Raw genomic sequence first — 23,837 nt, 5'->3', positions numbered from 1 at the left:
CAAAGACAGGCAAAGAAAATGGGCTTCTCATTTTGGGTCACACTGAGCTTTCAAACTTATTGGAGTTCCCACAAGAATTTGGGACATACTTCATCCCACCTGCAGTCCTGGCTTCAAGGTTGCCATCATGGCTCAGGTTTGGTGTGGGTTTACCACCAGCACCTGAAGTAGAGATAGACAGACACAAAAGAGACCCCAAGCTCATTTGTTGGGGGGTTGGGACAAAAGAGCGGAGGGGGAAGGTGTCCCACCTTCATAGGGCCCATGCTGTGGGGGAACTGTGACCTTCATCCCCTGGAAGCAGCCAGAAGGAATGTGGGGAGGAGGGAAGCCAAATCAATAATTCTTTACAGTAAACCACATGTCCAGGCCAGCTTGCCCACAACAGATTCTCAAAACAGATTAATTGCTGACTGCCCTTTATGGTGTTATTGCCTCTGCTGCTGGGTGCCTTTTGAGGTGGCCTAAATTAATAAAGGTCCTGGGAGTTTTATTTCTTTTCTAGCCTGAGAAGAGATTAAAGGATCCTGGAATCTGGATCTGGACAGTTTTCTACTTCAGTGACAGTTTTTTAAATGTCTTAGGAAAGGGATAAAATGGATTGGAAAGAGAAGGGAGCAGCTGAAAGAGGCAGCTTTAAGCCCCATAGCACATGGGGCTGCTCATTTTTGGATAGTCAGAAACTGCTGGAACAATGAAGAGTTACGTTCATTCTCTCTTCTGTTTTGTTGCCTCCTGATAGTAGCACATTTAAGTGCCTTTCTCTGCCATTTTACATTTTTGCTGGTTATTTGCTTTCAAAAAAAATGTTATTAGACAAAAAAAAATTGTGTCCCAACTTGGTGTTTGTTATACTCTGATTGGATAATTGATTAGGAGGTTCAGCTGGCTGGAGATTGTCCCCTTAATTTGGCAATCAATCTGTCACCTAGAGGTTGAGAGTATTTTATGAGTTATTCATAATCAGTAGTTTAAGCTTTCTATTCTGCTGAGAAAAGAAGCCACAAGGAACTAATACCTTTGCCCTAAACTAAAACCCTCAAGAACTAATCTCATTATCTCCAAAATAGACAGGTCACTTTGCACCAAGAGCCTTTGGATTTTCTCCATCCTGCTGCTCCTCCCCCTTCAAGGCAGGGGGAGTGGTGGTAGAGAATTCAAGGAAATTCATGGCCTGGAATAGGCCCCTCTAATGTATGGGGAAAAAAAAAATCACACTGTATCAGATGCTGTGTGCTAAGCACTCTACAGTTATCTCATTTGGGCTTTCCTTCAACACTGAGAGGTAGGTACTGCTATAATAATTTTATAGATGAGGAAACATAGGCAAATAGGGGTTAAATGACCCACCCTAGGTCACACAGCTATTGAAGGTCCAAGGTCATATTTGAATTTGTGACTTCCTGATTCCGGGTCCTGAACTCTACCCTTTGCTACCTCAAATCTATGATCTATTTTGCATTTAAATAGCCCACAAGGGCTGAATAAATTAATTTTCAATATAACTTTATTTACATAATTTGAAATGTATACAGAGTGCAGTTATTAACTGTAAACTAGCAGAAGACTGCTTGTCAGGAACCTGAAAATATCAGCCCAATTCCATATCACAATTCAAGATGTTATTTTTCTTTAGGAAGTACCATACCTGTGAAGGGATATTCAGTGGGGGAAAAGTGGTTCTACACTCTAACCAGAAGGAATACTATCCTCTAAGAAACAAAACAGTTCTTCTATACTTCCCTGGGCTTGGGTCAGCTTAAACTTGCTCTGGGTCAGATGATGCTTGTCTAGATCTTCAAATCCATTACTTAGGGAAAAGGTGGTATGAAGCTCCTGCATGTCATAGCAGGCCTGTTGGAGCTTGTCTTGTAGGCTGCTTGGGAGACCTTGGACTTTAGGCATGAGGTCCATGAAGGCCAACTGTAATTTCTGGGTAATGTTGTTGGACATGTCCAGAGTCCGAATTTCCAGGAGCTGCAAGAAAGTTAGGACATAAAGAGCTTAGTAAGTATGCAGTTACTGCACAAATTCTAGTTTTCTGAAAAAAGGCCTTATAACATCCTCTGCCTTCTATCAACTCCTTTAATTGCTTTTGTGTAGATTTAGAAGCTACACACTCATACTTGTACAGACATAAATATCCAGTAGGTAATTGGAAATAGTTGACACATTTTTTGAGTCCTGGACTGGTTGATTCAAACCCCCTACTCTTCCCTATTTCCCATGGGACTGTGGTGAAGATGTTTTGTACCTCAGTCCTCATCTGCAAAATAAATTTGATGAATTCCAAAGTTTTTGCCAACTGTAGCAACTTCTTTAGGTTCCCTTTCCTGTTATTAGTACCACCATTCTTCTAGTCACTCAGGTTCAAAAGTCATCTTTGGATTGGGGGAAAAAATTATAGGAAAAGGAAAAATCAGTTGTTAAGATCTATTGACTGAAAGGATCTCTTTGTCTTCCTTGCTATTATCCTGCTTCAGTACCCTGTCAGATAGATTATGTCAATACCCTGCATTCCCTCTCTCCAACTGATTTTCTTATTCCAGTCTCCACAATAAGGCCAGGTCATTTTTTTTTGGGGGGGGGGAGGAGGAAGCAATTGGTCGTGATCAGGGTCACACAGCTAGTAAGTGTCTGAGGGCAAGTGTTCTATCCACTGTGCCACCTAGCTGCCCCTGTGAGGCATCTTAACGTACTGTTATGGTCCATAGCTAGAATTAGCATGATGTGATGAGTGCTAGGCTCCAGGTGTTGACTTCCTACTTCTCCCCCCTCCTACTACCAGCTACTTATTTCCCGTCATTCTCTTTTTCTTTGGGCTGTGTCTGAACGTCCTGTGGAGGTCAGGCCTTTCTCTCTTTTTTTATGGTGAGGCAATCGAGGTTAAGTGACTTGCCCATGGTCACACAAGGGCCTTCTCTTGAGTCATTTTCTTCCTGCCTCTCTCATATGAGCCACCTGGCCTGCGGAACCTGCTTGTGCAGGATCAGCAAAGATGACTTATATCTGGGATACCTCTTCACAATCTGTAATAAACTCAGCTCTAACCTTATCTGTCCTGGTCTTCCTCTCTTCCCCCTGGGGGTCTTTTTTGTAGTTTTGGAGGAAGATCCCATAACTTGGGAGTCACAAGACCCAAGTTTCAATCCTGGCTCCTCTCGGAGCTTGGAAAGTTAAAACTTCCAAAGGCCCTTGTTTCTTTCTTTGTTTGGTAAAAGGATGCCTCCAAGAGTCCTTTCAGCTCTTTCTTATCTATGACCTTTTGATTCTAGGTCTTTCTCCTTATATTCCTTCTGCATGTTCTGGTACTTCATGAAATCTAGCTTTTTCCTGAAGCTACACACCTTGATGCCTTCTCCAAAGCTGACTGCTCCTGCTCTCAAACACCCAACACAGTGTCAGGAAGAACTGGGATATTACTTCTTTGCTCTTTCTGCTACAACTGCAACTCAGCAAGCAGTTTGTCTTTTGTAGTTCGCTCCTTTCTATCTAGTTACTTGTTGCTTGTCATCTCTGGAGCTCTGGCTGATCTTTCCCCTCCCCAAGTAAAATTACTTGGCTCAGTTTTACCCCAGTCTCTGCTTCCTTCAAATACCCTGGGCCTGCTAGAGTCCAGATTCATATGACCCTTGTCACCTAGCTACACCAGATGAAGGTTGGTTTTTATACTTATTTCTTCTGCATATTAAGGAGTGGTCACCTAGATACAGCTTCTTACATAGCAGAATAGGAGACAAAAAACAAAATACCTGACAGGTTTCCCAAGAGCCTTAATAGTCTTATCCCTAGAATACTTTCCTTTATTCCTAACCTGACATTCTCCCTAGTTTCCCATCTCATCTCCCAAAAAGGAGAGGCAAGACAATCTTCCTGCAGAGAAACATTTAAAAGCCAGATTTCTGACAACAGCCCCCCCTCCCGAATTAGAAAATAGCTCCCACCAGATTTGAAGAGTCATAATCCAGCTGCCTGGATGATACTGAAAAATCTCTGTACCTTTCAAGTCACTATCCTGGGGATTACTTTCTTTCCCCTTCTCAATTTACCCTTTTTCAGGTCTAGCAGAAGCCCCTATCCTCCATTAAATCCTCTCCAGTTCATCTTAAAACATTTTGTTATATTTTTGCCATTTTATTTTCACTTACTACATTTAGTATCCATGAAAACTACAGAAGCCATGAATATCTATCAAGTGAATCATAGGTATGCCTACAAAGATAAACTATTCGTTTATTGATACTTTAGATAGAGGGTTCACTAGGGCTTCTGAGGGATCCAGAAAGTTTCAAAGTCAGCTAGGGTTGTTAATAAACAAATAATTGGGAACCAAAGTACTATTAAGAGTGTTGACGTCTCAGAATTATGAGTTTACCTTGAACTCTAAGAACATGGTACCATTTTTTAGTCTATGATTTGTTGGACACAATTACCCCTAGTTAGCATAGTAAGTCAGACCTGTGGGCTGTATAGGTGCCTTAAGCTCTTGAGTTTTATAGAATATCATTTTAAAAGGCACTAAAATCCAAGACTTCCTGAAGATAAGGGCTTTTAATGTGTTTCATATGGCATGTTAGAAACATACCATGTTGTTTACCAATTCATCTTAATCTGTTCTCATTATCTCCATTAAAAATATACATTGCCAGGGCAGCTAGGTGGCACAATGGATAGAGCACCAGCCTTGAAGTCAGGAGAACCTGAGTTCAAATCCAGCCTCAGACCAAACACTTAACACTTACTAGCTGTGTGACCCTGGGCAAGTCACTTAACCCCAATTGCCTAAAAGCAAAAAAAAATCTATATCTATATCTATACACACATTGCCTTCAGGCCTTACCTAGTGGCCAACACCATTCTTTTAGTTACCTTCAGTTTTCAGCCTTGTCATTATCCCTGCTTCCTCATTCTCCTCACCACCCCCATGTCCAGTTGTAGAGTCTTATCCATTCCACATCTTCCACCTGTTCCCTACTACTTATAATGCCCCCACCCTGGTTCAGACCCTTGTTGCCTTACCCAGACTGTCTCTCTCGTCTCTCTCTCGTCTCTCTCTCGTCTCTCTCGGCTCTCTCTCGGCTCTCTCTCGGCTCTCTCTCGGCTCTCTCTCTCTCTCATCAGTTTCCACAAGGCACCCCAAGTAATCTTCCGAAAGCAGAAGCCTATCATATCCTTGCTTGGGAACTTTGCATGGTTTTCTCTTACCTCTAGGATTTTTTTTTTCACAATCCATTTTTTATTTACCTTTCTAGGTATATTTTACTTTCCTTCTCCCCTTTTATATATTCAGTTCCACCCAAGCTACTTACTTCTTGTTACCCCAAAGTTGGGATTCCTACCTTCAAACAAGATAGACTACTTACATGCCTAGAAAATACTTTTATCCTTATGTCATGAGAGTCCCTGCTTGACTTCAAGGTTTAGTTCTTGTACTATTTTCCTATGGTAGACCTTTCCCAATTCCCCCATTTGTAACTTCTCACTATCCTCCAATATTTGTGTAGTAAAGTCTTCCTAGTTCAATGCCCTTTGAAGCTTAAGGCAATTAGGCATTTGTAGTTCATAGAGGCAAAAGTTCATGAGGTTCCTTGTCTGATCCCCAAACAGATACCAGTTTGACATTAATGTTCCATGTGTCTATAAGTCTGATACCTGTGTATCATCATCATCCATATTTTCAGACTGGCTCCTATTCCAATTGATCCACAGCTCAAATAAGGCCTTATGGTAATTCTGCCGATCCTCAGAACCTTGCTTACTTTGATAAGTCTGGTGGAACAAAGCATTGGAAAGCTTGAAGATACAGATCTGCCTTATGATGGTGTTCTTCAGAATTGAAGCATGCTGGATTTATGAAGGAGTCAGAAATTTATCCTTCCTTCTCTATAGTTGGAGGTTATCCTCTTGTAAATGCCATAAAAAGACAACTGCCATAATGGAAAGGCTACATGGCTAAGTGGAATCTAGAAGCAAGCTTGCTTCTATCATTTTAACATCCCCTTATCACCCACACGTACAACTGCCTCTGCACCTCCTGGTCTACCTTGCTACTTTTAGCAAGGTAAAGACCTGGCAGTGGGGCTTAATGACTAAGTTCAATATCCATCAAACTTATACAATGTCAGGCAGCATCGAGAGGCAGTGTCCCCAGCATAGGGTATAAGCTCTGAGCAGAGCTAAATGTTTCTAATATGATCAGTTCTGGGCATTATATTTTAAGAACACCATTGAGATATAGCAGAGAGCAAAGGAACAGTCAGAATGTTGAGAGGCCTTAAGACCATGTCAGATGAACAGACAATGTCTAGTCTAGAGAAAGGAAGATTGTAAAGTACTTGAATGAGCTAACATGGACTAGAGGTTAGGGGTTTTTGTTGTTCATCCATTGCTCCTAGTAGGAAAAATGGGGGTGGTAGGGATGAATATAGAAGCTATAGCTAAAGGCAGATTTACACATAAGGGAATTTTGTGTAGGGAACAGTGGGGTTGACTTACCAATATTCAAAGTGTCCTGATAATGGGCTGCCTTGAGAAATAATGAATGGGTTCTTCTTTACTAGGGCATTAAACAGAAGTTGGGACACTGCTTTTGAAATTGCTATATGGAGAGGGACTAGGCAGGGGTGGGGAATCTGCAACCTTGAGGTCCCTTCCAACTTGGAATCTGTAAAACTATTAGGAAGGAACTGGTTGGGTTCAGAAGTAACTTAGAGCATAGAAAATCCTACCAATTCAATTGCTTCATAGAGCTGGTACAAGAGTTTTCTGATGTTGTTCTTGGCACCTCTGATATTTTCCAATGCATGCTTATATGCCTGGGGCTGGAGGTTGCTTGGCAGAGAACCTAGTGATGTGAAATAGCCTTCTTCTCTTGATGATTTGTTTCTAAGATAATCTCCATCTTCCTCTGATGATTCTTGAATATTAGCTATTTTGAATTTTTAAACAGATCATTAATGATTCTGCTACAATAACATACTTAATAAACATTTGCTAAGCACCAACTATGTGTCAGGTACTGTCCTAAAGGATGGGGGTACAAGAGGCAGTAAAAGATCATCCCTCCCCTCAAGGATCTTACAATCTAATGGGAGAGACAACATGCAAACAAATATATGCAGAGTAAGCTATATTCATGGTAAACAGGACACAATTAACAGAGGGAAGGTACAATAGAATTAAGAGGGGTTGAGAACTAATAGGAAGTCCATCTTAGAGACCTTGACAATCAATAGGATGTTCCCTTTGCTTCAGCTGTGAGGAAAGCTAAATTATGCTACATGACCAAATCCATAAGGATGTCCTGTTTTCTTGAACCAAGGCATCGTGCACTAGAATCATAAAACATCAGATTCTCATTCAGGGCTAAATATGTGACAGCTATAAGACTGTTCTACTCTTAAAGATAAACTTATAGGCAAGTGATTAGTAGCAGCTTTATATGTAAAGGGAGCTAGATGACTAAATCATAGGGTACAATCAAGAACAGTCTAATCAGGAATTAGCCAGACTATTTCATACTCAAATGCAGGACTAAATAAGGGAGAAGACCAGAGGAGTTCTATCTAGCTTGATATTCACTAACCCATGTCCTGTGAAATTGGGAGGCATGTGTCCATAGTCACTTTTAATTCTTCTAGTGTTTGTTTCTCTTCTTGGATTTCAGACAAGATTTTCTCTTCAGACTCAGATCTTGTGGAAACAGCAGTGATGCTTGTGGCATCTTCCATAATGGAGTCATTACCACTGGCATTCATTAATGAATCAGTTTCTTTTGATGGTTGAGCTTTGTCAAATATGATCTCTTTAGATAAAGGTGGTTTCTAGAAAGAGAAAAAAAATTATAATGCCTTCTAGGGGTGGGGAACAGGTGGCCTCAAAGCCACTTGTGACCTTCCAGGTCCTTGGGTATGGCCTTTTGATGTAGGCCAAGTTTTATAGAACAAAACTTTCTATAAATGAGATTTTTTCTGTAGAGTTTGGATTCAGTCAAAGGGCTGCACTTGAGGACCTAGATGGCCACATGTGGCCTCTAGGCTGCAGGCTCCTCACCCCTCCTTAGGCTCTTAACATGCTTTGATTCGGTACCATCCTGTTTTTTAGCTTTTTCATATTCACAAACATGTGCTAGTACATACTGTGTTTCAACCAAACTAGATTTTTGGGATCTACTAGATTACACATTCTGTTATCTCAATTTTCTTGATGCTTGTGACCTTTGCTACTTGGGGAAATCTATTTTAAATATTAGGAAGGCCTTCTCAGAATTCATAGGAATTTAAAAATGCTGACAACATCTACCTGAACAGATGTCAGGAAATGTTCCCATCTTTGTGTCTCTAGCAGTTGTCTTTTTATGTAGTAGGCACTTGTGTTAACTTTTTTTTTGAGCTTCTATTAGACAAAATAGACCAAAAAAAGGATCTAGTTTACCCTCAAAAATATTTAGCAATTTCAAGTTTCTTCCAGTAATTTCATAGCCCTCTCTTATCTAACACTACTTCGAATTTGTGTTCATATGTGCATTTTGTTTGTATTTTGAGGTTTTTTAACATGAAGGCTCAAGGTTCAGTGGCAAAAAAATAGTTGGAAGGGGAATTTCTTTTGGACTATCCATTTAATGAAGGAGTAGAGAGAGGCATGTATAGTTCTGAGAGAAGAGAGATGGATAAACTGGATAAGAATCTAATTATATTCAAAGAAACAAAAGTTCAGGTTACACAACTCAGTATGGAAGTAGATATCAGATGCTAGCCATAAAAGACAGAAAGCAAGGGAAACCTGTAATTTGGTTTGGTGGTGGTGGTGATGAAACATGGCGTTCAAAGGAGAAAAAAGAGGAATATGTTTGGGGTGAGAATAGAGTTGGCTCCACATAAGGGTGGCAGCCTGGGGTTCAAGGCTCACCAAGTTTGCTGTGACCACTCCTCATAGAAATGGGGTTTGGGTATGTCTTGATGTATGAAACTGAATGGCTGATAAAGGAGCAGGTTCAAAGCACCACAGCCCTTCTGAAGGAACCCTCTTATCCTTGATGGGAAGAGACTAGCTGGTCCTTCCCAAGATCTTGATGTTGCCTTTGCTTATACTTTATTACCTTCCTTATAGGTGAAGCTGGGGAGCTCTGGGCCTGGAGTCAGAAGACTGGAGCTCAAATCTGACCTCAGATATTTACTAACTGTATGATTCTGGGCAAGTCACAATGTGTCTGCCTCAGTTTTCTCAGCTGTAAAATGAGGATGAAAAATAGCACCTACCTCAAAGGTGTTTGTAAGGATCAAATGGCATGGAGTAGGTAGCTAACTCCATTCTCTCCCCAGCCCTTCCCAGAACTGCTTTGAATGTTGTGATCAGTTAGTACAGAGGAGAGGGCTATGAATTTCCCTCTTGTAGATGAAAAAAACTTGATATTTTACCTTGCTGATAAGTTTTCCTTTTAGTCAAATGTTTCACCTGTTGATGGTGGCTCACTCTCTATATTTTATACCAGTTTCAAGTTTATTCTCTTTATGTGTTAGCTTATCTGTTATCTGTCCTCTTCAGTTTTCAGCCCTTGGTTAGTGTAGACAACACTAATATATTCAAGTTAGTTCCTCTTCAAATACTCACTTGAAAAAAGGAACTTGTATAGAGCCCTTCTTCATTCTACCAGCTCTTGATCACAAGCTCTTGATTTTAAAAGGAAATTGTTTAAAAAGTTTAGAAGGGCTATAAAGCCTATAAAAGGCCACTGTGGACTATATTCAACACACCTAGGCTTTCTAATTACTTCTTTCTTGTAATGAACTCAGTGCCAAGTTCTAATAGGATGCTATAAACTGAGATGTTTTTGAAACATTAGACCCAGGGCTGGATTGTTTTCATAGCAGAATCTGAATTAGTTCAAACTATTAGTAAAAATTACCTCCTGTGGTCCGCTTATTCTCTCTTGGCTGACAGGCTCACTTGAAGCTGAAAATAAAAGCATAATTAGTTAAAAGCTGAAGGTATTGATGGACATAGCCTCTAATAAGTAAACTAGTACCAATAGTGACAGGTCTTTGGGCCAAGAGCAATTAAACTATCACCTCTAATTTTTCCTTCTCCCTTTAAAAAAAAAGTGATCAATTCAAGGGAAGTTTCTATTTCACAAGAAATGACTACATTGAATTCAGATTCCCAGATTCCCTTCTTCTCCTCAGTGGTGTAATAGATGAAGAGGACATGCAAATCACCCCAAGAAAGCTCGAATTGTAGGGAAATGTCCCTGAAGTGCTCAGTAAACTTAGTAGGATCTTCTAACTATTGCCCCAGTTTCTCTTTAACCTGAAAGAGGTCTGACAGAGAATGGAACACGGACTCTAATTATCCCAGTAGGGGAGGCAGGCACATCCATTAGGGGAAAAAGCCCTGAAGGCACTGTGGAAGGGGTGGGGTGCTTGGGAGGAAGGAAGATAGGAAATCTGGACTGGATTGCAAGGTGAGGGGGGGACCCAGCTGGCAAGGGAAAGATTAGCTGGCACTGGAGGAGTGGGAAGAGACAGGGGAGGAAGTGCCAAGGTGAGACCCTTGTCCAAAGCCCTAGTAGGGGTTGCCTTGGGGGTATGGGCCTGGGGAGGAAATTCAAGGTAGGAGACATGGAAGGTGAATGAGGCAGGAAATGAAGGGGGGGTGGGCTAGAGAAAAAGGGAAGGAAAACCAAGGGAAAAGAGGGGTAGACTGAGGAGGGGGGGATCTTGGGAAACAAGGGGAGGAGAGAATGGGTAGCAGCAGGAGGGGTCAAGAGAGAATGGGGAACAGCAGGAGGTATTGGGGGAAATGGGGAACAGAGGGAAGGGTTGGGGGAGAATGGAGTAGAGACAGGAGCTTGGGAATTACATAGTGTGGGGTGCTGTTGCCCTGGGATCCATAAGAAGAAGATCATCCAAAAAGTCTAGTTGATCCCCATTTTCCATTAGTGGGGCCCCTCTAGCTACTAGCTTCTTATAATCATCTGAGAATGGAGTCATGAGAAAGTTCAACTAAAGTCATTGTGTAGGGAATCTCCACCTATTTTCCTTCTCTGCTACAATATCCTTCTAACTCAGAATATTTTGCTGTAATGTCCCCAAAATAGGCCATGCCTTATAATTTTCCAGGTGACACTGAGGCCAAACAGTGTTGCAAAAGAACACCAGCCTTTTCTTTTCGAGTTCCTTAGGGAAACTAAATTTTTCCTAATTTTGTAAAAGACAGCCCAAAGACAAATCTTTGGGAATGAAGGAGGATTGACCCTTTGTGGGTGGGGGGGGCTGGAAGTGCCTCCCTCCTTAAAGGAGGATTTGGGAATAAGCCTCAGGAAACAAAACAAAACAAAAAAAACCCCCAAAGCCCAAAATAGTACCTGAAGTTTTCCCAATTCTCTAGTGCCAAGAGAATTGAGAGGATTGGGCCTACACTTCCAGACAGGGAGTCCGAAGGTGTGCCCTGGTGCATGGCCTCAAACAGAACAACTAGACTGAGAGCATAAAAGACAGTCTCGTAGCTGTCTGACCTACTGGGTCCTTGGAGGTCAGGCTTAAAAGCACTTCCAAGCCAAGCCTTACCAGGTACCTGGAAATCTGCCAACTGCAGGGCAAGAAAGGGATTGGGGGAGGAGGGAGAAGGCTTACATATCTTCCAGTCTTGGCTGGAGAAAAGCTTGGGATTAAGCAGTTTTTCCTGGTCCGGGAACTATATTTTGAAGTTTAGAGGTTTAGGGATGCTGGGACCCGAAAATCACAACACACAGGTCCTGCCTGAATGAATTCAGCCCAAGCCTTCTTTTCAGTGAAAGATAAAGTTTATTAAAGATCCACCACATTGGCCAGACTCTTAAGGAATATCTAAAAGGAAAGTATGACGAATTACATGAATCTCAAAGAGATATTACATTATATTGGATGGAAGTCCTCTAGTGAATTCCTCTCAGCAGAAGAGCATGTGTGGCCCTGCAGTATAATGGCAAGAACATCTGGGTTTGAGTTCTGCCACAGCTGTAATGTTGGGTAGGCACATTTAATGATGTAGTTTGTTCCTAGGTGGTACAGTGGGCTAGAGCACCAGGCCTGGAGCCAGGAAGACCCAAGTCCAAATTCAGCCTCAGTTACTTAGTGACCCTGGGCAAGTCACCTGACCTTGTTGGCCTCAGTTTCCTTGTCTGTAAAACGTCCTGGAGAAGGAAATGGCAAACCACTCTGGTTTCTTTGCCAAGACAACCCCACATGGGGCCACAAAGTCAGACGTGACTGAAAAATAACTGAACCACAAAAGTGTTTCTTTATCTGTAAGATAGGGATAAATACTTTTTACTGTCTGGCACACAGGATCATTGAGGGCCAAGTGAAATTAATATGTGTGAAAAACAAGCAAATTATCCAAGCTATCCACAAGTGTGAACAGATGATCCAAACTTTTGGATGCTGGCCAGAAAGAGGGAAGTAGAAAAGAAACCTGCCAATTGCTGTCTCCATATCCTTTGCGCCTTGTTTCAAGGAGAACTTTTACCTCCTCTCCCCATTTTTCCCCAATATTTCCTTAGTCCTTTTATCCTGCATTTATACATGTGCACATCAGTATGAGGTGCCACAATACTGCAACTTGAGGTCTGAGGGTGTTTATTTGGAGTCCAGAGGAAGAGGGAAAGTTCACATAGATCTAGAAGGGTAGAAGGAAACCTTTGCCTACTCCAAGTCCAAGAATTCTTCCACCTCGCCTGAAATAGCAATCCAAAAAAATTATTTAATATGACTTTATATATTAGTGCTATCTTTTTGTCATCTTAAGATGCAAATGGTCCTGAGAAATAGCAGCTTATTTTCAACGGGCCTGTTTGGAAAGAGGGCAGTTTGGATCTCTTATATAGTGTAGACCAGCAAAAGGTTAGGAGAACAATTCTAGTGACTGTAAGGAGGTTAGTGCTATATTTAAGTCAAGTTATTAGTTTGATGGCAAGCTTGAAAGGGAAAAGGCCTGTAATTATTACAATAATGAAAATTGTGTGACCCCATGTTTTTTCTTCACTTAGGCATCACCAGCATTTTAGAAGTTTTGTTCATTTCCAAAGGAATTAGTATTACCACAGACCACTTACAAATCATATCTTACTTTACTTCTGTGAAACACCTGAGGAGAGTTGAATGGACAACTTACAACTAACTATTTTCATTCAACTCTCCCATGTTGTAAAAGCAGTTAGATTCAGTTCAAAGGCATACCCTCAGGAAGTCAGATCAGAATTTTGTTAGCTGAGATTATTTCTTATACAGTCTGAGATGCTTGAATTTTTTACTTAAAAAAAAAAATAGAAAGCCAAGTTGAGGAATTGATTTTTCCTGTTTTCTCCTAGGAAAGAAGAAATTGGTACCTCTCAATCTCTATTTCCCCATCTATAAAATGGGCATAATAGCATCAAGCTCACAGAGTTGTTGTAACGATCAAACATCATAATATATGTAAGCAATTTGCAAACCTTTAAGAGCTGTATATATGTAATTATCATTATTATTCCCTTCTTCTACCACATCTAGTTAGGGGAGGAGGTTTGGGAGGGAACAGAGAGAATCAAAGCACAGTCTCTGGACCTTAAGTAGTATGTAGTTCTGATTATACATTGACAGAACTGGCTGGTCTCTGTCACTATCTGCACCAAACATGCAATATTTAATCCCAAGCACTTCCTTGCCCCATGGCTGTGTTCCTTTTTCAGGAACATGGGATTATGAAAGGCGCTTGAGATTTCCCCTCAAGTTTTAGGTCTGTGGGGCCAAGTTTTGGGGGCCTTCTCAGTCATCTTCTATATAGCATGCTCCCATAAAAACCCAAACCTTAAATTAAACATAATGGAAAGATAACTGATTAAAAATGATAGTGGGTACAGAGAAACATTTAGCTGGAAATCACTTTGATACAAAAGTGTATTGTTTATTTTCTGTGTAAGCTATTCAAACAGTTTGAGAGCAAGTTACAAGACCTTTTCTTTCAAGGATATTTCATTTATCAGAAGCAATTCATATTATTATTGATTATTATAGATTAGTTCTTCACTCATTTCTTATATTCTGAACTGCAACTTCACTCTTCTAATCTTTGCTTGGACACACAATAAAAACTCTTCATTGAACAGTAAACATGCCATTTCAAATAACATTAAAGGTTCTCTACCCAGCTACGTTATGATAGCCACATACAACACTTAGAGCTAAGGTTGTTTCTTTTTTAAAAAAGTATTATCTTAAAAGGAGAGTAGTATTCCTGTATAGGGGAGAGCACTCACACTGAATTAAAGGGATAAACCATTCAGCACAGCATCTCTCATTTTTGTCACTTACCTAGTGACACTCTCTGAGAATACAGCCACAGAAGCTACTTTGGCTTTCTTATCATATATAAACACTTTTTTGGGGGGAGGGGTGAGTGGGAAGTGAGCCTTTATCATTGGCAGATGAAGCAAATAAACAATCATGAAATGAATTTCAAGTCCTGTTGCCAATGAAGGCTATGAGGTGGGTGGCAGAATTAGGAAAGAGTCAGTGACTTAAAAGGGGCTACATTGGTTCTCACAAGCTTCATAGCCTTTCTGACTTTTCAGTATATATTTATCTTACATAGTTTATATAACCTTCTTTATAGGCCTAGCTGAATTATTTTATTACTGTATAAATAAATTGGTAATTTGAAAGATTTCCAAATGATTCTTTCTTTACAGAGAGTCCTCTGGAGAATAGGGTTATTTCAATTAAGTGTAAGTAAACATTATAAACTACAAGTTCATCCACTTACCAATCATTATTAGACACAACGCTTTGGGGGCAGGGAGAAGAAAAAAGAAGCAAGGATAATAAGGTCAAGAAGAATTTCATTAGGATTAATGATCCCTTCTTACTTTCCTTTCTTATAAGAATCTGGTCAGTCAGGTGGTCCATCTGCTATTAGTAAGCTGCCTGATTGATGGTCTCCTCGATCTACATTGCTAACTAACCTTTCATTCATGTGTTATGGCAAAAGTTGATGCTGTAACAGTATCTCTGACCAAATGATGGCAGAAAAGTAATTGAAATGAAAAAATTAAGGGAAACTAGGGCTTTGTGTGTGTGTGAAGGGAGTAATGTATAATAAGTCTGGAAAGGTAGGCTGGAGCCAAGGAGTGAAAGGTTTTAAAATGCCACACAGAGGAGTTTCTGTTTGATCCTATGCGTCATAGGAGGAAGCCACTAAAATTTATTGAGTTGGGAAGTGTCATGGTTACACCTTTGCTTTAGGAAAATCATTTTGGCAGTATGTGGCAGACTGTGAACTAGGGCTGTGGCAATGTGGTTGGAGAGGAGGGGAGAGATACAACCTATACAAAGATGGTGGCACCCTCAGTGGAAATAAGAAAGTTCAGAAGTTCTGGGCTCTGGGGAAAGGATAATGAGTTCTGTTTTAGGACATGTTGTGGTGCCCATAGAATAATCAGTTTGAAATGTCCATTATGCAGTTGGTAATAGCTGGATTGGAGCTCAGAAGATAGATAAACAATAAATATCTGGGTGTCACCTAGAGAGAGATGATCATTAAACCTTAGGGAGCTAGTGAGGTACATTGGTCTCTTAGTTATATGATCCTTATCAATGGATAAGAGGTGAAGTTTGGAATGTTTATTAAAGAGAATACTTTGGCTAAGTGCAACTGGAATAATAAGATTTGACATTTATACATCATGTTGTGACTTATAAATTGCTTTACATGAATTATTTTGTGTGATCGTCATAGTAATTATGAAGTAGGGCAGTCATTCTTATGACTATTTTTAGGGATGAGGAAACAAACTCAGAGGGACAAAGTGACTTGCCCAGAGCAGTTGGTTTATGATATATGAAATAAGCTAGTTTCTCAGCAAGGCATTTGGAGCAATATCATGAGAGTTGATCAGGTATCTCGATTGTACTGTAATCTAAAACTGAGAGTTTTCGTATAATGGTAGTCACTTGACCTGCATGAAGCTGGATATAGTGGAGGGGAAAATACTCTTTCTCTAAAAGCCGTCTGGCAAGGTAAAAACTTACAGATACATACCCATGTCCACACATACACACACACACACACACACACACATACACATATACATATTATATGTATGTATGCATGTATTTAATATACACATATACACACATATGTATGTTTCTGTGTTTAAAAATATACAGATATGTATACATACATATAATATAAGATTTACTTTGGAATACAAGGCTTTCCCTGATTGTTTCATATCAGAAGACACTTGTGTGATGGTACCACAAAGCATAGCTGGGCATTCAGCTGAAATCAACATTCCTTTGTGGCTTTAGAGAAGCTGTCTGAGAAAATGATCCTCCTGAGAATGCCATATGTACAGAGGGTGATATGTCTGAAAATTAGGGACTCCTGAACTAAGTGTGGCAGATTGATTTCAACTACTTAGATACTGAAATGAATCTGTGATCTCATCTATTCCAAAGCCCCTTCAAACAATTTCGATTATAACTTATCCAGGCCTAGCCTTCTTGTATTATTTTTGTCCGTCTCCTCTCATAAGTTTGTCAAAGATGGTCTACCCACCATCCCAGAAACCTTTTTTACTTTCTCCTGACATTCCAGGGTCATGTCACCAGTAGACTTCTCTGGCTGCTCACCTGTTTATCTCCTTTTCTCTCACCCTGTGACAAGCCCATGTCCTTTTTGTATCATATAATTCTTTTTATTACTGTTCTTTTTTGGAGTTCCTCATTGATTATATGTGATAGTCTGCATACATCCTTATGAACCCCTTTGTTGTCATCTGTGTGATATTCGTTTTGCATTATTTGGAGACAGCCATGGTGTGTGTCTTAGTGTCATGTAGGAAAGACAGTAGACTGTTGGTATTAAAAAAGATGGGCCTTTGCTTTCATGGGAAGCGTTAGGTCAGTAGAAGAGCATTGCTGTTTCCCAAAGGCCCTTCTCTCCCTGAGGTACGACTCTGGACCCAACTCATTGTCCATCTCTACTGTCTGTCTTATATATACATCTTGATGGATGAGCTCTATAAGGTGTGTGTGCAAATGCATGTTGTGATCTGTACAATCAACGTGCAAACATTAAGATTTGGTCTGCTCAAACTTTTCTGAGTGCATACAGATCTCTTCCAGGAGGCTCTCCAGTGTTCAGGGGTTTCATGCAGTTAGCACGATGTCATACACACAAAGAACCATATGGAGGAGCTCCCCATCCACAGGACTCTAATGAATCTGTTCGATCACAGTTGAAACACCTTTGGTGAGCATACACTTCCCTCGTTTATGCCTTGCCTGATGTTTATCATTAGAGAAGTGTTAAACAGGGTTTTATTTTGTTTATTTATTTATTATTGAGGCAGTTGGGGTTAAGTGATTTGCCTAGGGTCACACAGCTAGTAAGTGTTTGAGGCTGGATTTGAACTCTGATCCTCATGACTCTGGGGCTAGTGCTTTATCCATTGTGCCACCTAGCTTCCCCTGAACAGGTTTTTAAAATAATATATATCTTCCAGAAATCTTGGATAATTTTTTTTTAGGCAGTTGGGGTTAAGTGACTCACCCAGGGTCACACAGCTAGTAAGTGTCAAGTGTTTGGTCTGAAGCTGGATTTGAACTCAGTTCTTCCTGAATTCAGGGCTGGTGCTTTATGTACTGCGCCAGCTAGCTGCCCTTATCTTGGATAATTTTGATGTGTATGTGGAAGCCTGTAACATGTTGTTTTCTTTTGTTGAATCAAATACTTTTTCATAGTCAACAAATAATAAACACATTGTGATGTTACTATTATTAACATTGGCAAAGATGTGATCCATTGCTGAATATCACTTGTTTCTTATCAGTACTTTCATTGAGAAAGCCCTTGATTTGTGTATAAATAATTCATAAAGATTTTGTATACATGGGAGAGTAGGCATATAGATCTGTAGTTATTGATATGTTGGTTGTCTTTTTACGTATGAATAATAAGGTCCAATACTTTTTATGCAACTTTAGTGTGTTCTCCTTCTTCAGATACCTTCAGATTCCCTCAGTGCTTTCATAATTGTGTCACCTCCGGCACAGATCACCTTTAAATAATTTTGTCCAATCCAATTGCTTTTTCTATTTTTGTTCTCTTCAGTTCCATATCTACCTCTTCTAAAAGCACATCTAGGATTGTAGTGGTGATTCATGTGTGGTGATTATACTATACTTGATGGAGAAAACAGTTTCTCATAATGATTTTTGCAAATATTTTCCATTTTTACTCTATAGTCTTCCTTCAGTTTTCATCCTTAAATCCCCTTGGGAGGGTGTTACTTAGTTGGAAATTTTAGTAAGTTTTCCTTAAACTGGTTTTCCTTCTCTACTATGTCTCTATGCTTTAAATGATATTATCTGTAATCATTCTTTACCCTCCTACTGAGATTTTACAAATGAGTTTATATTATAATCTGTTGTTGCCTTTCACAGCATCTTTCTCCCTGTGACAAATGAATCAGATAGCAGGCTGAGGCACTTTCTGAGATCTTTTGATCTCGCTTTGTGACTATTGATCTGCATAGATTTTAAACTTCTGTGTAAAACTACTGTAGTTAGTGTCAATGCCATTTCTGTTGTCATTTTCCAATATTTTAAGGTTGGTTGATTGTTTAAATAGTTCAGGGCTATTTCAGTTGTCTTCCATATATTTTTTCACTATTATTGTTTCTTCTTCCTTTTTCAAAAAAGTCATAATTTTATCTTAGCTCCAATAAGTTGATGGTCTAGCTGTGCACAGACAACTAACTCAGGGATAATTCCTATATCAATCAGAAGTCTTTTCTTATCTGTTAAAATCTATTTCATTTTTCATTTTCATTTATTCATATTTCATTTCGTTAGTCAGATAGACTAATGGCATAATGTTGTCATATTATCTGGTGCTTGCCACGTCTGTCATCTGTCAATTCCTTTGTCAAAAAGTGTTTGTGATATAGAAGCGTGGGGATCCTGTATGATCTCTTATGTTTTTGGATTTTCTTGCTCTTCTTCTTGTACCATGCTTTCATATCTATATGTACATCTACATCTTTCTATCTCATACTATCATCATCTTCATCTTTTTTCACCTTTGCAAGGAAATCACAAAATATCAAAGTATATGTTAATTTAATTTAGAGGATCTCATAAAGTTCTTCATAGAACTTTTTACCTCTTTGTCCTCAGTGACTAATGCTGTGTAAGTCATTATTTTCATGGTGTTCTTTCTGCAAATACTTATTGTTATAATACATTATTTATCAGTATATGATTGCAATATATGATGATCAAGTATCCCATGAAATAATGTTTCTAGTGCCTTTGGGTGTACACTAAAATCCACTTTGTCAACTCCTTTCTTTGCCTCCCCAAAGAGGTTTTTTTTTTGTTGTTCATTTCTTTTTGGTTTTGGGTTGTTGTTGGTGGTGGTGGTGGCGGGTTTTTTTTTTTATAATTTCCTTTCTCTTGGTTTCATTTATAGCAAGAATATCAAGTTGGATATAATTTAGCTCCTCCAACTATATGCTTGCTTTTTGGTTGTTGTAGAAAGATCTTGAATTTAGAGTAAGACTGGTTAAAGTCACATAAAAATACTGAGCTTTACTTATTGATAGTCTAAAAATTCTAATACTTAGCTTCCTCTATGTCTTTTCTCACCACTTTGTCCATTTATTATTTTTCTTTGTTTCATAGGTTGGCATGGCCAGAAAAACCCTTCATCAGGCAATTGAGTGGGGATGTGTCTTTCTATAATTATATAGATTATCTTTAGAAAACTTTCTTACGCGGTTCCTGGGACCATCCTCAAATCTTGCTGACACAGCTTTCAATCAATCAGAGCATTTATCAAGCACTGTTCTAAGTGCTGGTGATACAAAGACAATAGTGAAATAGTTCCTGCCCTCTGAGGGTTTATTTTAATGCAGCTAAAAACATGTACACAAATGTGTGTATAGAAAATGGGGACCAGACAGTTTTGGAGGGGTGTGCCTTAGTGTCTGGGGGAACTGGGAAAGAGTTCATGAAAAGGCAGTGTTTGAGCTGTCTGAAATGAAACCAGGGATTTGAAGAGGTACAGGTGAAGAAGGAGTGCATTCTGGGAGGGGGGCGCGGATAGAAAGTATAAAAGGTAGAGTAGAGGATGGATTGGATAGTTCTATGTAGAGGGATTCTCTGTGTTGGGTTGTTTAGTCGTTTTTCAATCATATCTCACTCGTATCCCCTTTTGGGTTTTTTTTTTTGTATTGTTGCTAGAGGTGTTTGCCATTTCCTTCTCTAGCTCATTTTACAGATAAGGAAACAAAAGATTAAGTGACTTGCCCAGAATCACCCAGTTAGTAAGTGTCTGATGCTGGATTTGAACTCAGAAAGATGGGTCTTCCTGATTTCAGGCCCATCACTCTATTTACTGTGCCACCTAGCTGCCCCAGAGGGATTCTGTCTAACAGAATTAATAGTTATAGGTTGTTGGAAAAAGTACCATGTGGAAAAATTAGGATTAACCCCAATATTCTGAGCTGTCCAGGTGAGGATGATGAACTTTAATCATAAATTTGAGTAATTGGAGGGTTCCTTCAAGGTCAACTATTCCAGAATTCCCTCAATTAATTTAGCCACAGAACACTATTTTGCTTGAATATGTTGATAGAACTCATAAATGTTAATCTAGGATATAGCATATGTTTTCATTAAAAGGGAACCAAGGAAAATTTTGGAGCAAAATAGAATTAGGCCAATTTTCATGTTTTCTTCCTCACACCTCAATTACCCAAATGACACTCCTAGAATGAAATGTTCTCACAGAATCATAAGGGCACAAATTCTACTCCTCTGGAACTGAAGACTAGGGTCAATTTAAAATATATATATATTTGTATTCTTAATGAATTAAAATACATCTTTGTCTGGAAGAATCAGGATGGTACCATGATGTTGAATTCCTCATATCTAACAGGTTGCCTACACGCTTTACTTATTACTTCTGGGTATACCTGTTAGGTCTGTGTAGGAGTATAGAGTTGAAAAGCTAAAAGATAACATAATACTTTAAGTCTCCTTATGGACCAAACTCTACCAGTAATCCTTGGACATAAATTTAAATGAAAGGGCATTCATTAAGTGATTATTATGTGCTGAAAATTCTGCCAAGTTCTGGGAATACAAATACAAAAGTAAGAAAGCCCCTGACCTCCATGAGCTTCCATTCTTCTTTTTTTATGGTGTCCATTTCAAATAGATTTTATTCTCCAAAAGTAGAATTGCATTTCTACGTGTTTACCGTGTTGTTCACTTCTCTTCCTCTGCCCACTTTCAAGTCTTCAGAACAGCTAGTTTTACACAGTAGCTCAAATGCTATTTTTAACCTACCACTTGCATTGACTACAAATTTGAGTTGTTCAGCTTTTGAAGACTTGTGTGGAATCTCTCTCTTCCTGTGCATTTATTCCATTTCTTCAATGTTGGGTCTAGAAGAAGCACCTTCACTTGGGCTGTTCCATCACCTCAGAATGTATCTGGTGTGCTATAGTCATGACCCCTCCACTCTGGTACAGCTTAGTAATGTTGGGGTTGCATACTGTCTCCATTTCTTTCTGCTGATGTTCATATTCTTCCTTCTTGGTTGTCTGGTTCTTATGTAGCCAGCTAATTATTTCATTACATTTGTCAAGGATCATCTGTCTTCATCAGTGGTGTCAAAATCAAATAGAAATGGGGGCAACAGAACCAAACATAAGGATCCTTTCTGGTCGTATATTGACTTAGAAATATACATATTAACATGATCTATGTTCTATTGCATTTTTATTTATGTTGCTAAATATTTCCCAATTTTTTAGCCTGGTTTGGTAGTGTGTTTGACTCCTCTGGTCTTTATCACTAATTTTGCTTTGGAGTTTTTCCCCTGAGGAATTTACATGCCAATGGAGGGAGACAACATTTACTGCATGGGAGAGTTGTTCTGGCCTGGGCCTCACTCAGATTAGCCCCCTGAGATTTTGTGGTCAATACTGGAATTAAATGGAAAAAAAAACCTAGTAGGCCATTTAACAGTTAACAAAAGGAGATTTACTTAATCATAGCAGGAGGGTAATGTTGAACAAGAATATGCATTGAGGACAACCCAAGTTGATTCAAGTGAGGGAAGCTTCTTGCCTCTGAACTGTCCACGATGGTCTGTATGACAAAGTATAACTCACAGCCCTTGCTCTGGAAGTCCTTATTTCTGTGTAATGACTTCATGCAGAATCCTTGTTGCTGTTTGTCCTTTATTCTCCAAGATGACTGATGACACCATGAGGATGATGTCTTGACTTGCATGTCAGTTGGATATAAGTGAGGCAGAGCTGCACAAAGTCATCAGCCTCACTCTCACCTCACAATTGTTCTCTATAGAAATGTTGAGTTCATGAGAGCTGATATGAGAAGGGAGAGAAGGGAGGAGAGAAACAGACAAACAGAGAGAGAGAGAGAGAGAGGAGAGAGAGAGAGAGAGAAGGGGGTCTAGCACAGCACCTTGATTATAACCCATGGTTAGGGAGACGGGATCTGGATGATGATTCATCAGAAGAGGCTGAGGATCAGTGGTCCAACAGTGTAGTAGACCTAAGCATGGGTTCCTCTCAGAGATGTTCCTAGGGTTGTCCCCATTGCATAAATTTCTCCTCTTGGTATTTAATTTATTTATATAAACTTTCCAGGAAGCAGACTATGATGACCTCTGTTTGAAAACTAAGCTGCCAGTCTCAAAAGCAACTGCAATTGGTCAGGCTTAGCTTAAGGACAAGTGATATAAACCAATAGAAAGACCCCATTGGCTTCCCAGACCTGATCAGACCTCAGCGTGGCTGTGCGTGCTGCACAGGACAGAAGACCCATGACTGGGGAAGTTGCACATCAAGCACCTGCTGGGATGCTACCATGAACACCTCTCTGTCGGTATTTTTGCTCTAATTATATATCCTTGTTTAAATAAACCTTAGGACTAGAAAGCTAAAGGCCTGTGTCTTCATTATTTCAATATCCCTAAAAGAACTCTCTGTAGATGAACAAGAAAAGCACCAGGAGGGAGCAGTGTTTCTCTCTGTCTGCCTCTTTTTCTGTCTCTCTGTCTCTCTGTCTCTCTCTGTCTCTCTCTGTCTCTCTCTCTCTCTCTGTCTCTGTCTCTCTCTCTCTCTCTCTCTCTCTCTCTCTCTCTCTCTCTCTCTTTCACACACACACACACACACACACACACACACACACACACACACACACACACACACTCCAGGAAGGAGAGAAGATCCAGAAGTAGGGGATGGTCATAAAGGATAAGGAGTAAAAACAGTAAATCAGGTGGAGGGACAGGGGAAAGTGTTCTGGATTTCGAATCAGGAATTAGCTTTGAATCCCAGCTCTACCAACAACTGGTTATGTGACCTTGGATAAATCACTTCACATCTCTGTGCTTCCTTATCTGTTAGGTTAGTTGGCTTCTAAGGTCCTTCCTCTCTAAGTTCCTGACTTTACATTCTTATGAAATCATTGGTAATCTTGGAGAGAGCAGTTTCAGTTGAGAGTAGCAGTAAGGTTAGAAGCCATGTTGCAAAATATTGAGAAGTGATTGGAAGTAGAAGTGGAAAAAATGAATAGAAACAGTTTTTTCTTCCCTAGGAGTTTGCCAGAATAAGACATAGGATGATAGTTTAAGGTACTGGTAGAGTCAACTGTAAGTTTTTAAGGGATGGGAGAAACTTGGGGATGTTTGTAAGCAGCAGAGTAGGCTCTAAAAGATAGAGATTAAAGATTAGAGAGAGAATGATTGAAGAAGAAGCTCCTGCTGGACAT

General features: G+C 39.7%; 1 protein-coding gene and 1 long non-coding RNA gene across 4 annotated transcripts in view; one reads left to right on the top strand and one right to left on the bottom strand.

Moving 5' to 3' along the window:
• LOC144456890 (uncharacterized) overlaps positions 1 to 23,837 on the top strand; it is a 192,437-nt gene that overhangs the window by 63,269 nt on the left and 105,331 nt on the right. The gene's annotated exons all lie outside the window — the stretch shown is intronic.
• Positions 1,490 to 23,837, bottom strand: part of LOC110220472 (stimulated by retinoic acid gene 6 protein-like) — a 119,739-nt gene continuing 97,391 nt past the window's right edge. Inside the window, exons 18-22 of one of the 3 annotated variants that reach the window (XM_021004484.2) lie at positions 9,905 to 9,951; positions 7,586 to 7,823; positions 6,729 to 6,928; positions 5,653 to 5,769; positions 1,490 to 1,977 (exon numbers count right to left, since the gene is read on the bottom strand). In XM_021004484.2, the coding sequence (XP_020860143.1) occupies positions 1,690 to 1,977; positions 5,653 to 5,769; positions 6,729 to 6,928; positions 7,586 to 7,823; positions 9,905 to 9,951 (890 nt within the window). In that variant the 3' untranslated portion in view covers positions 1,490 to 1,689. The remainder of the gene's footprint in view (positions 1,978 to 5,652; positions 5,770 to 6,728; positions 6,929 to 7,585; positions 7,824 to 9,904; positions 9,952 to 23,837) is intronic. The other 2 variants (XM_021004485.2, XM_021004487.2) reach the window with 2 other exon arrangements.

The sequence above is a fragment of the Phascolarctos cinereus genome, unplaced genomic scaffold, assembly GCF_003287225.1.
Source record: "Phascolarctos cinereus isolate Bilbo 61053 unplaced genomic scaffold, phaCin_HiC Scaffold_4;HRSCAF=312, whole genome shotgun sequence".
NCBI classification, from domain to species: Eukaryota; Metazoa; Chordata; class Mammalia; order Diprotodontia; family Phascolarctidae; genus Phascolarctos; species Phascolarctos cinereus.
The sequence above is the reverse complement of the archived record's forward strand: the minus strand, read 5'-3'. Positions and strand labels throughout refer to the sequence as shown.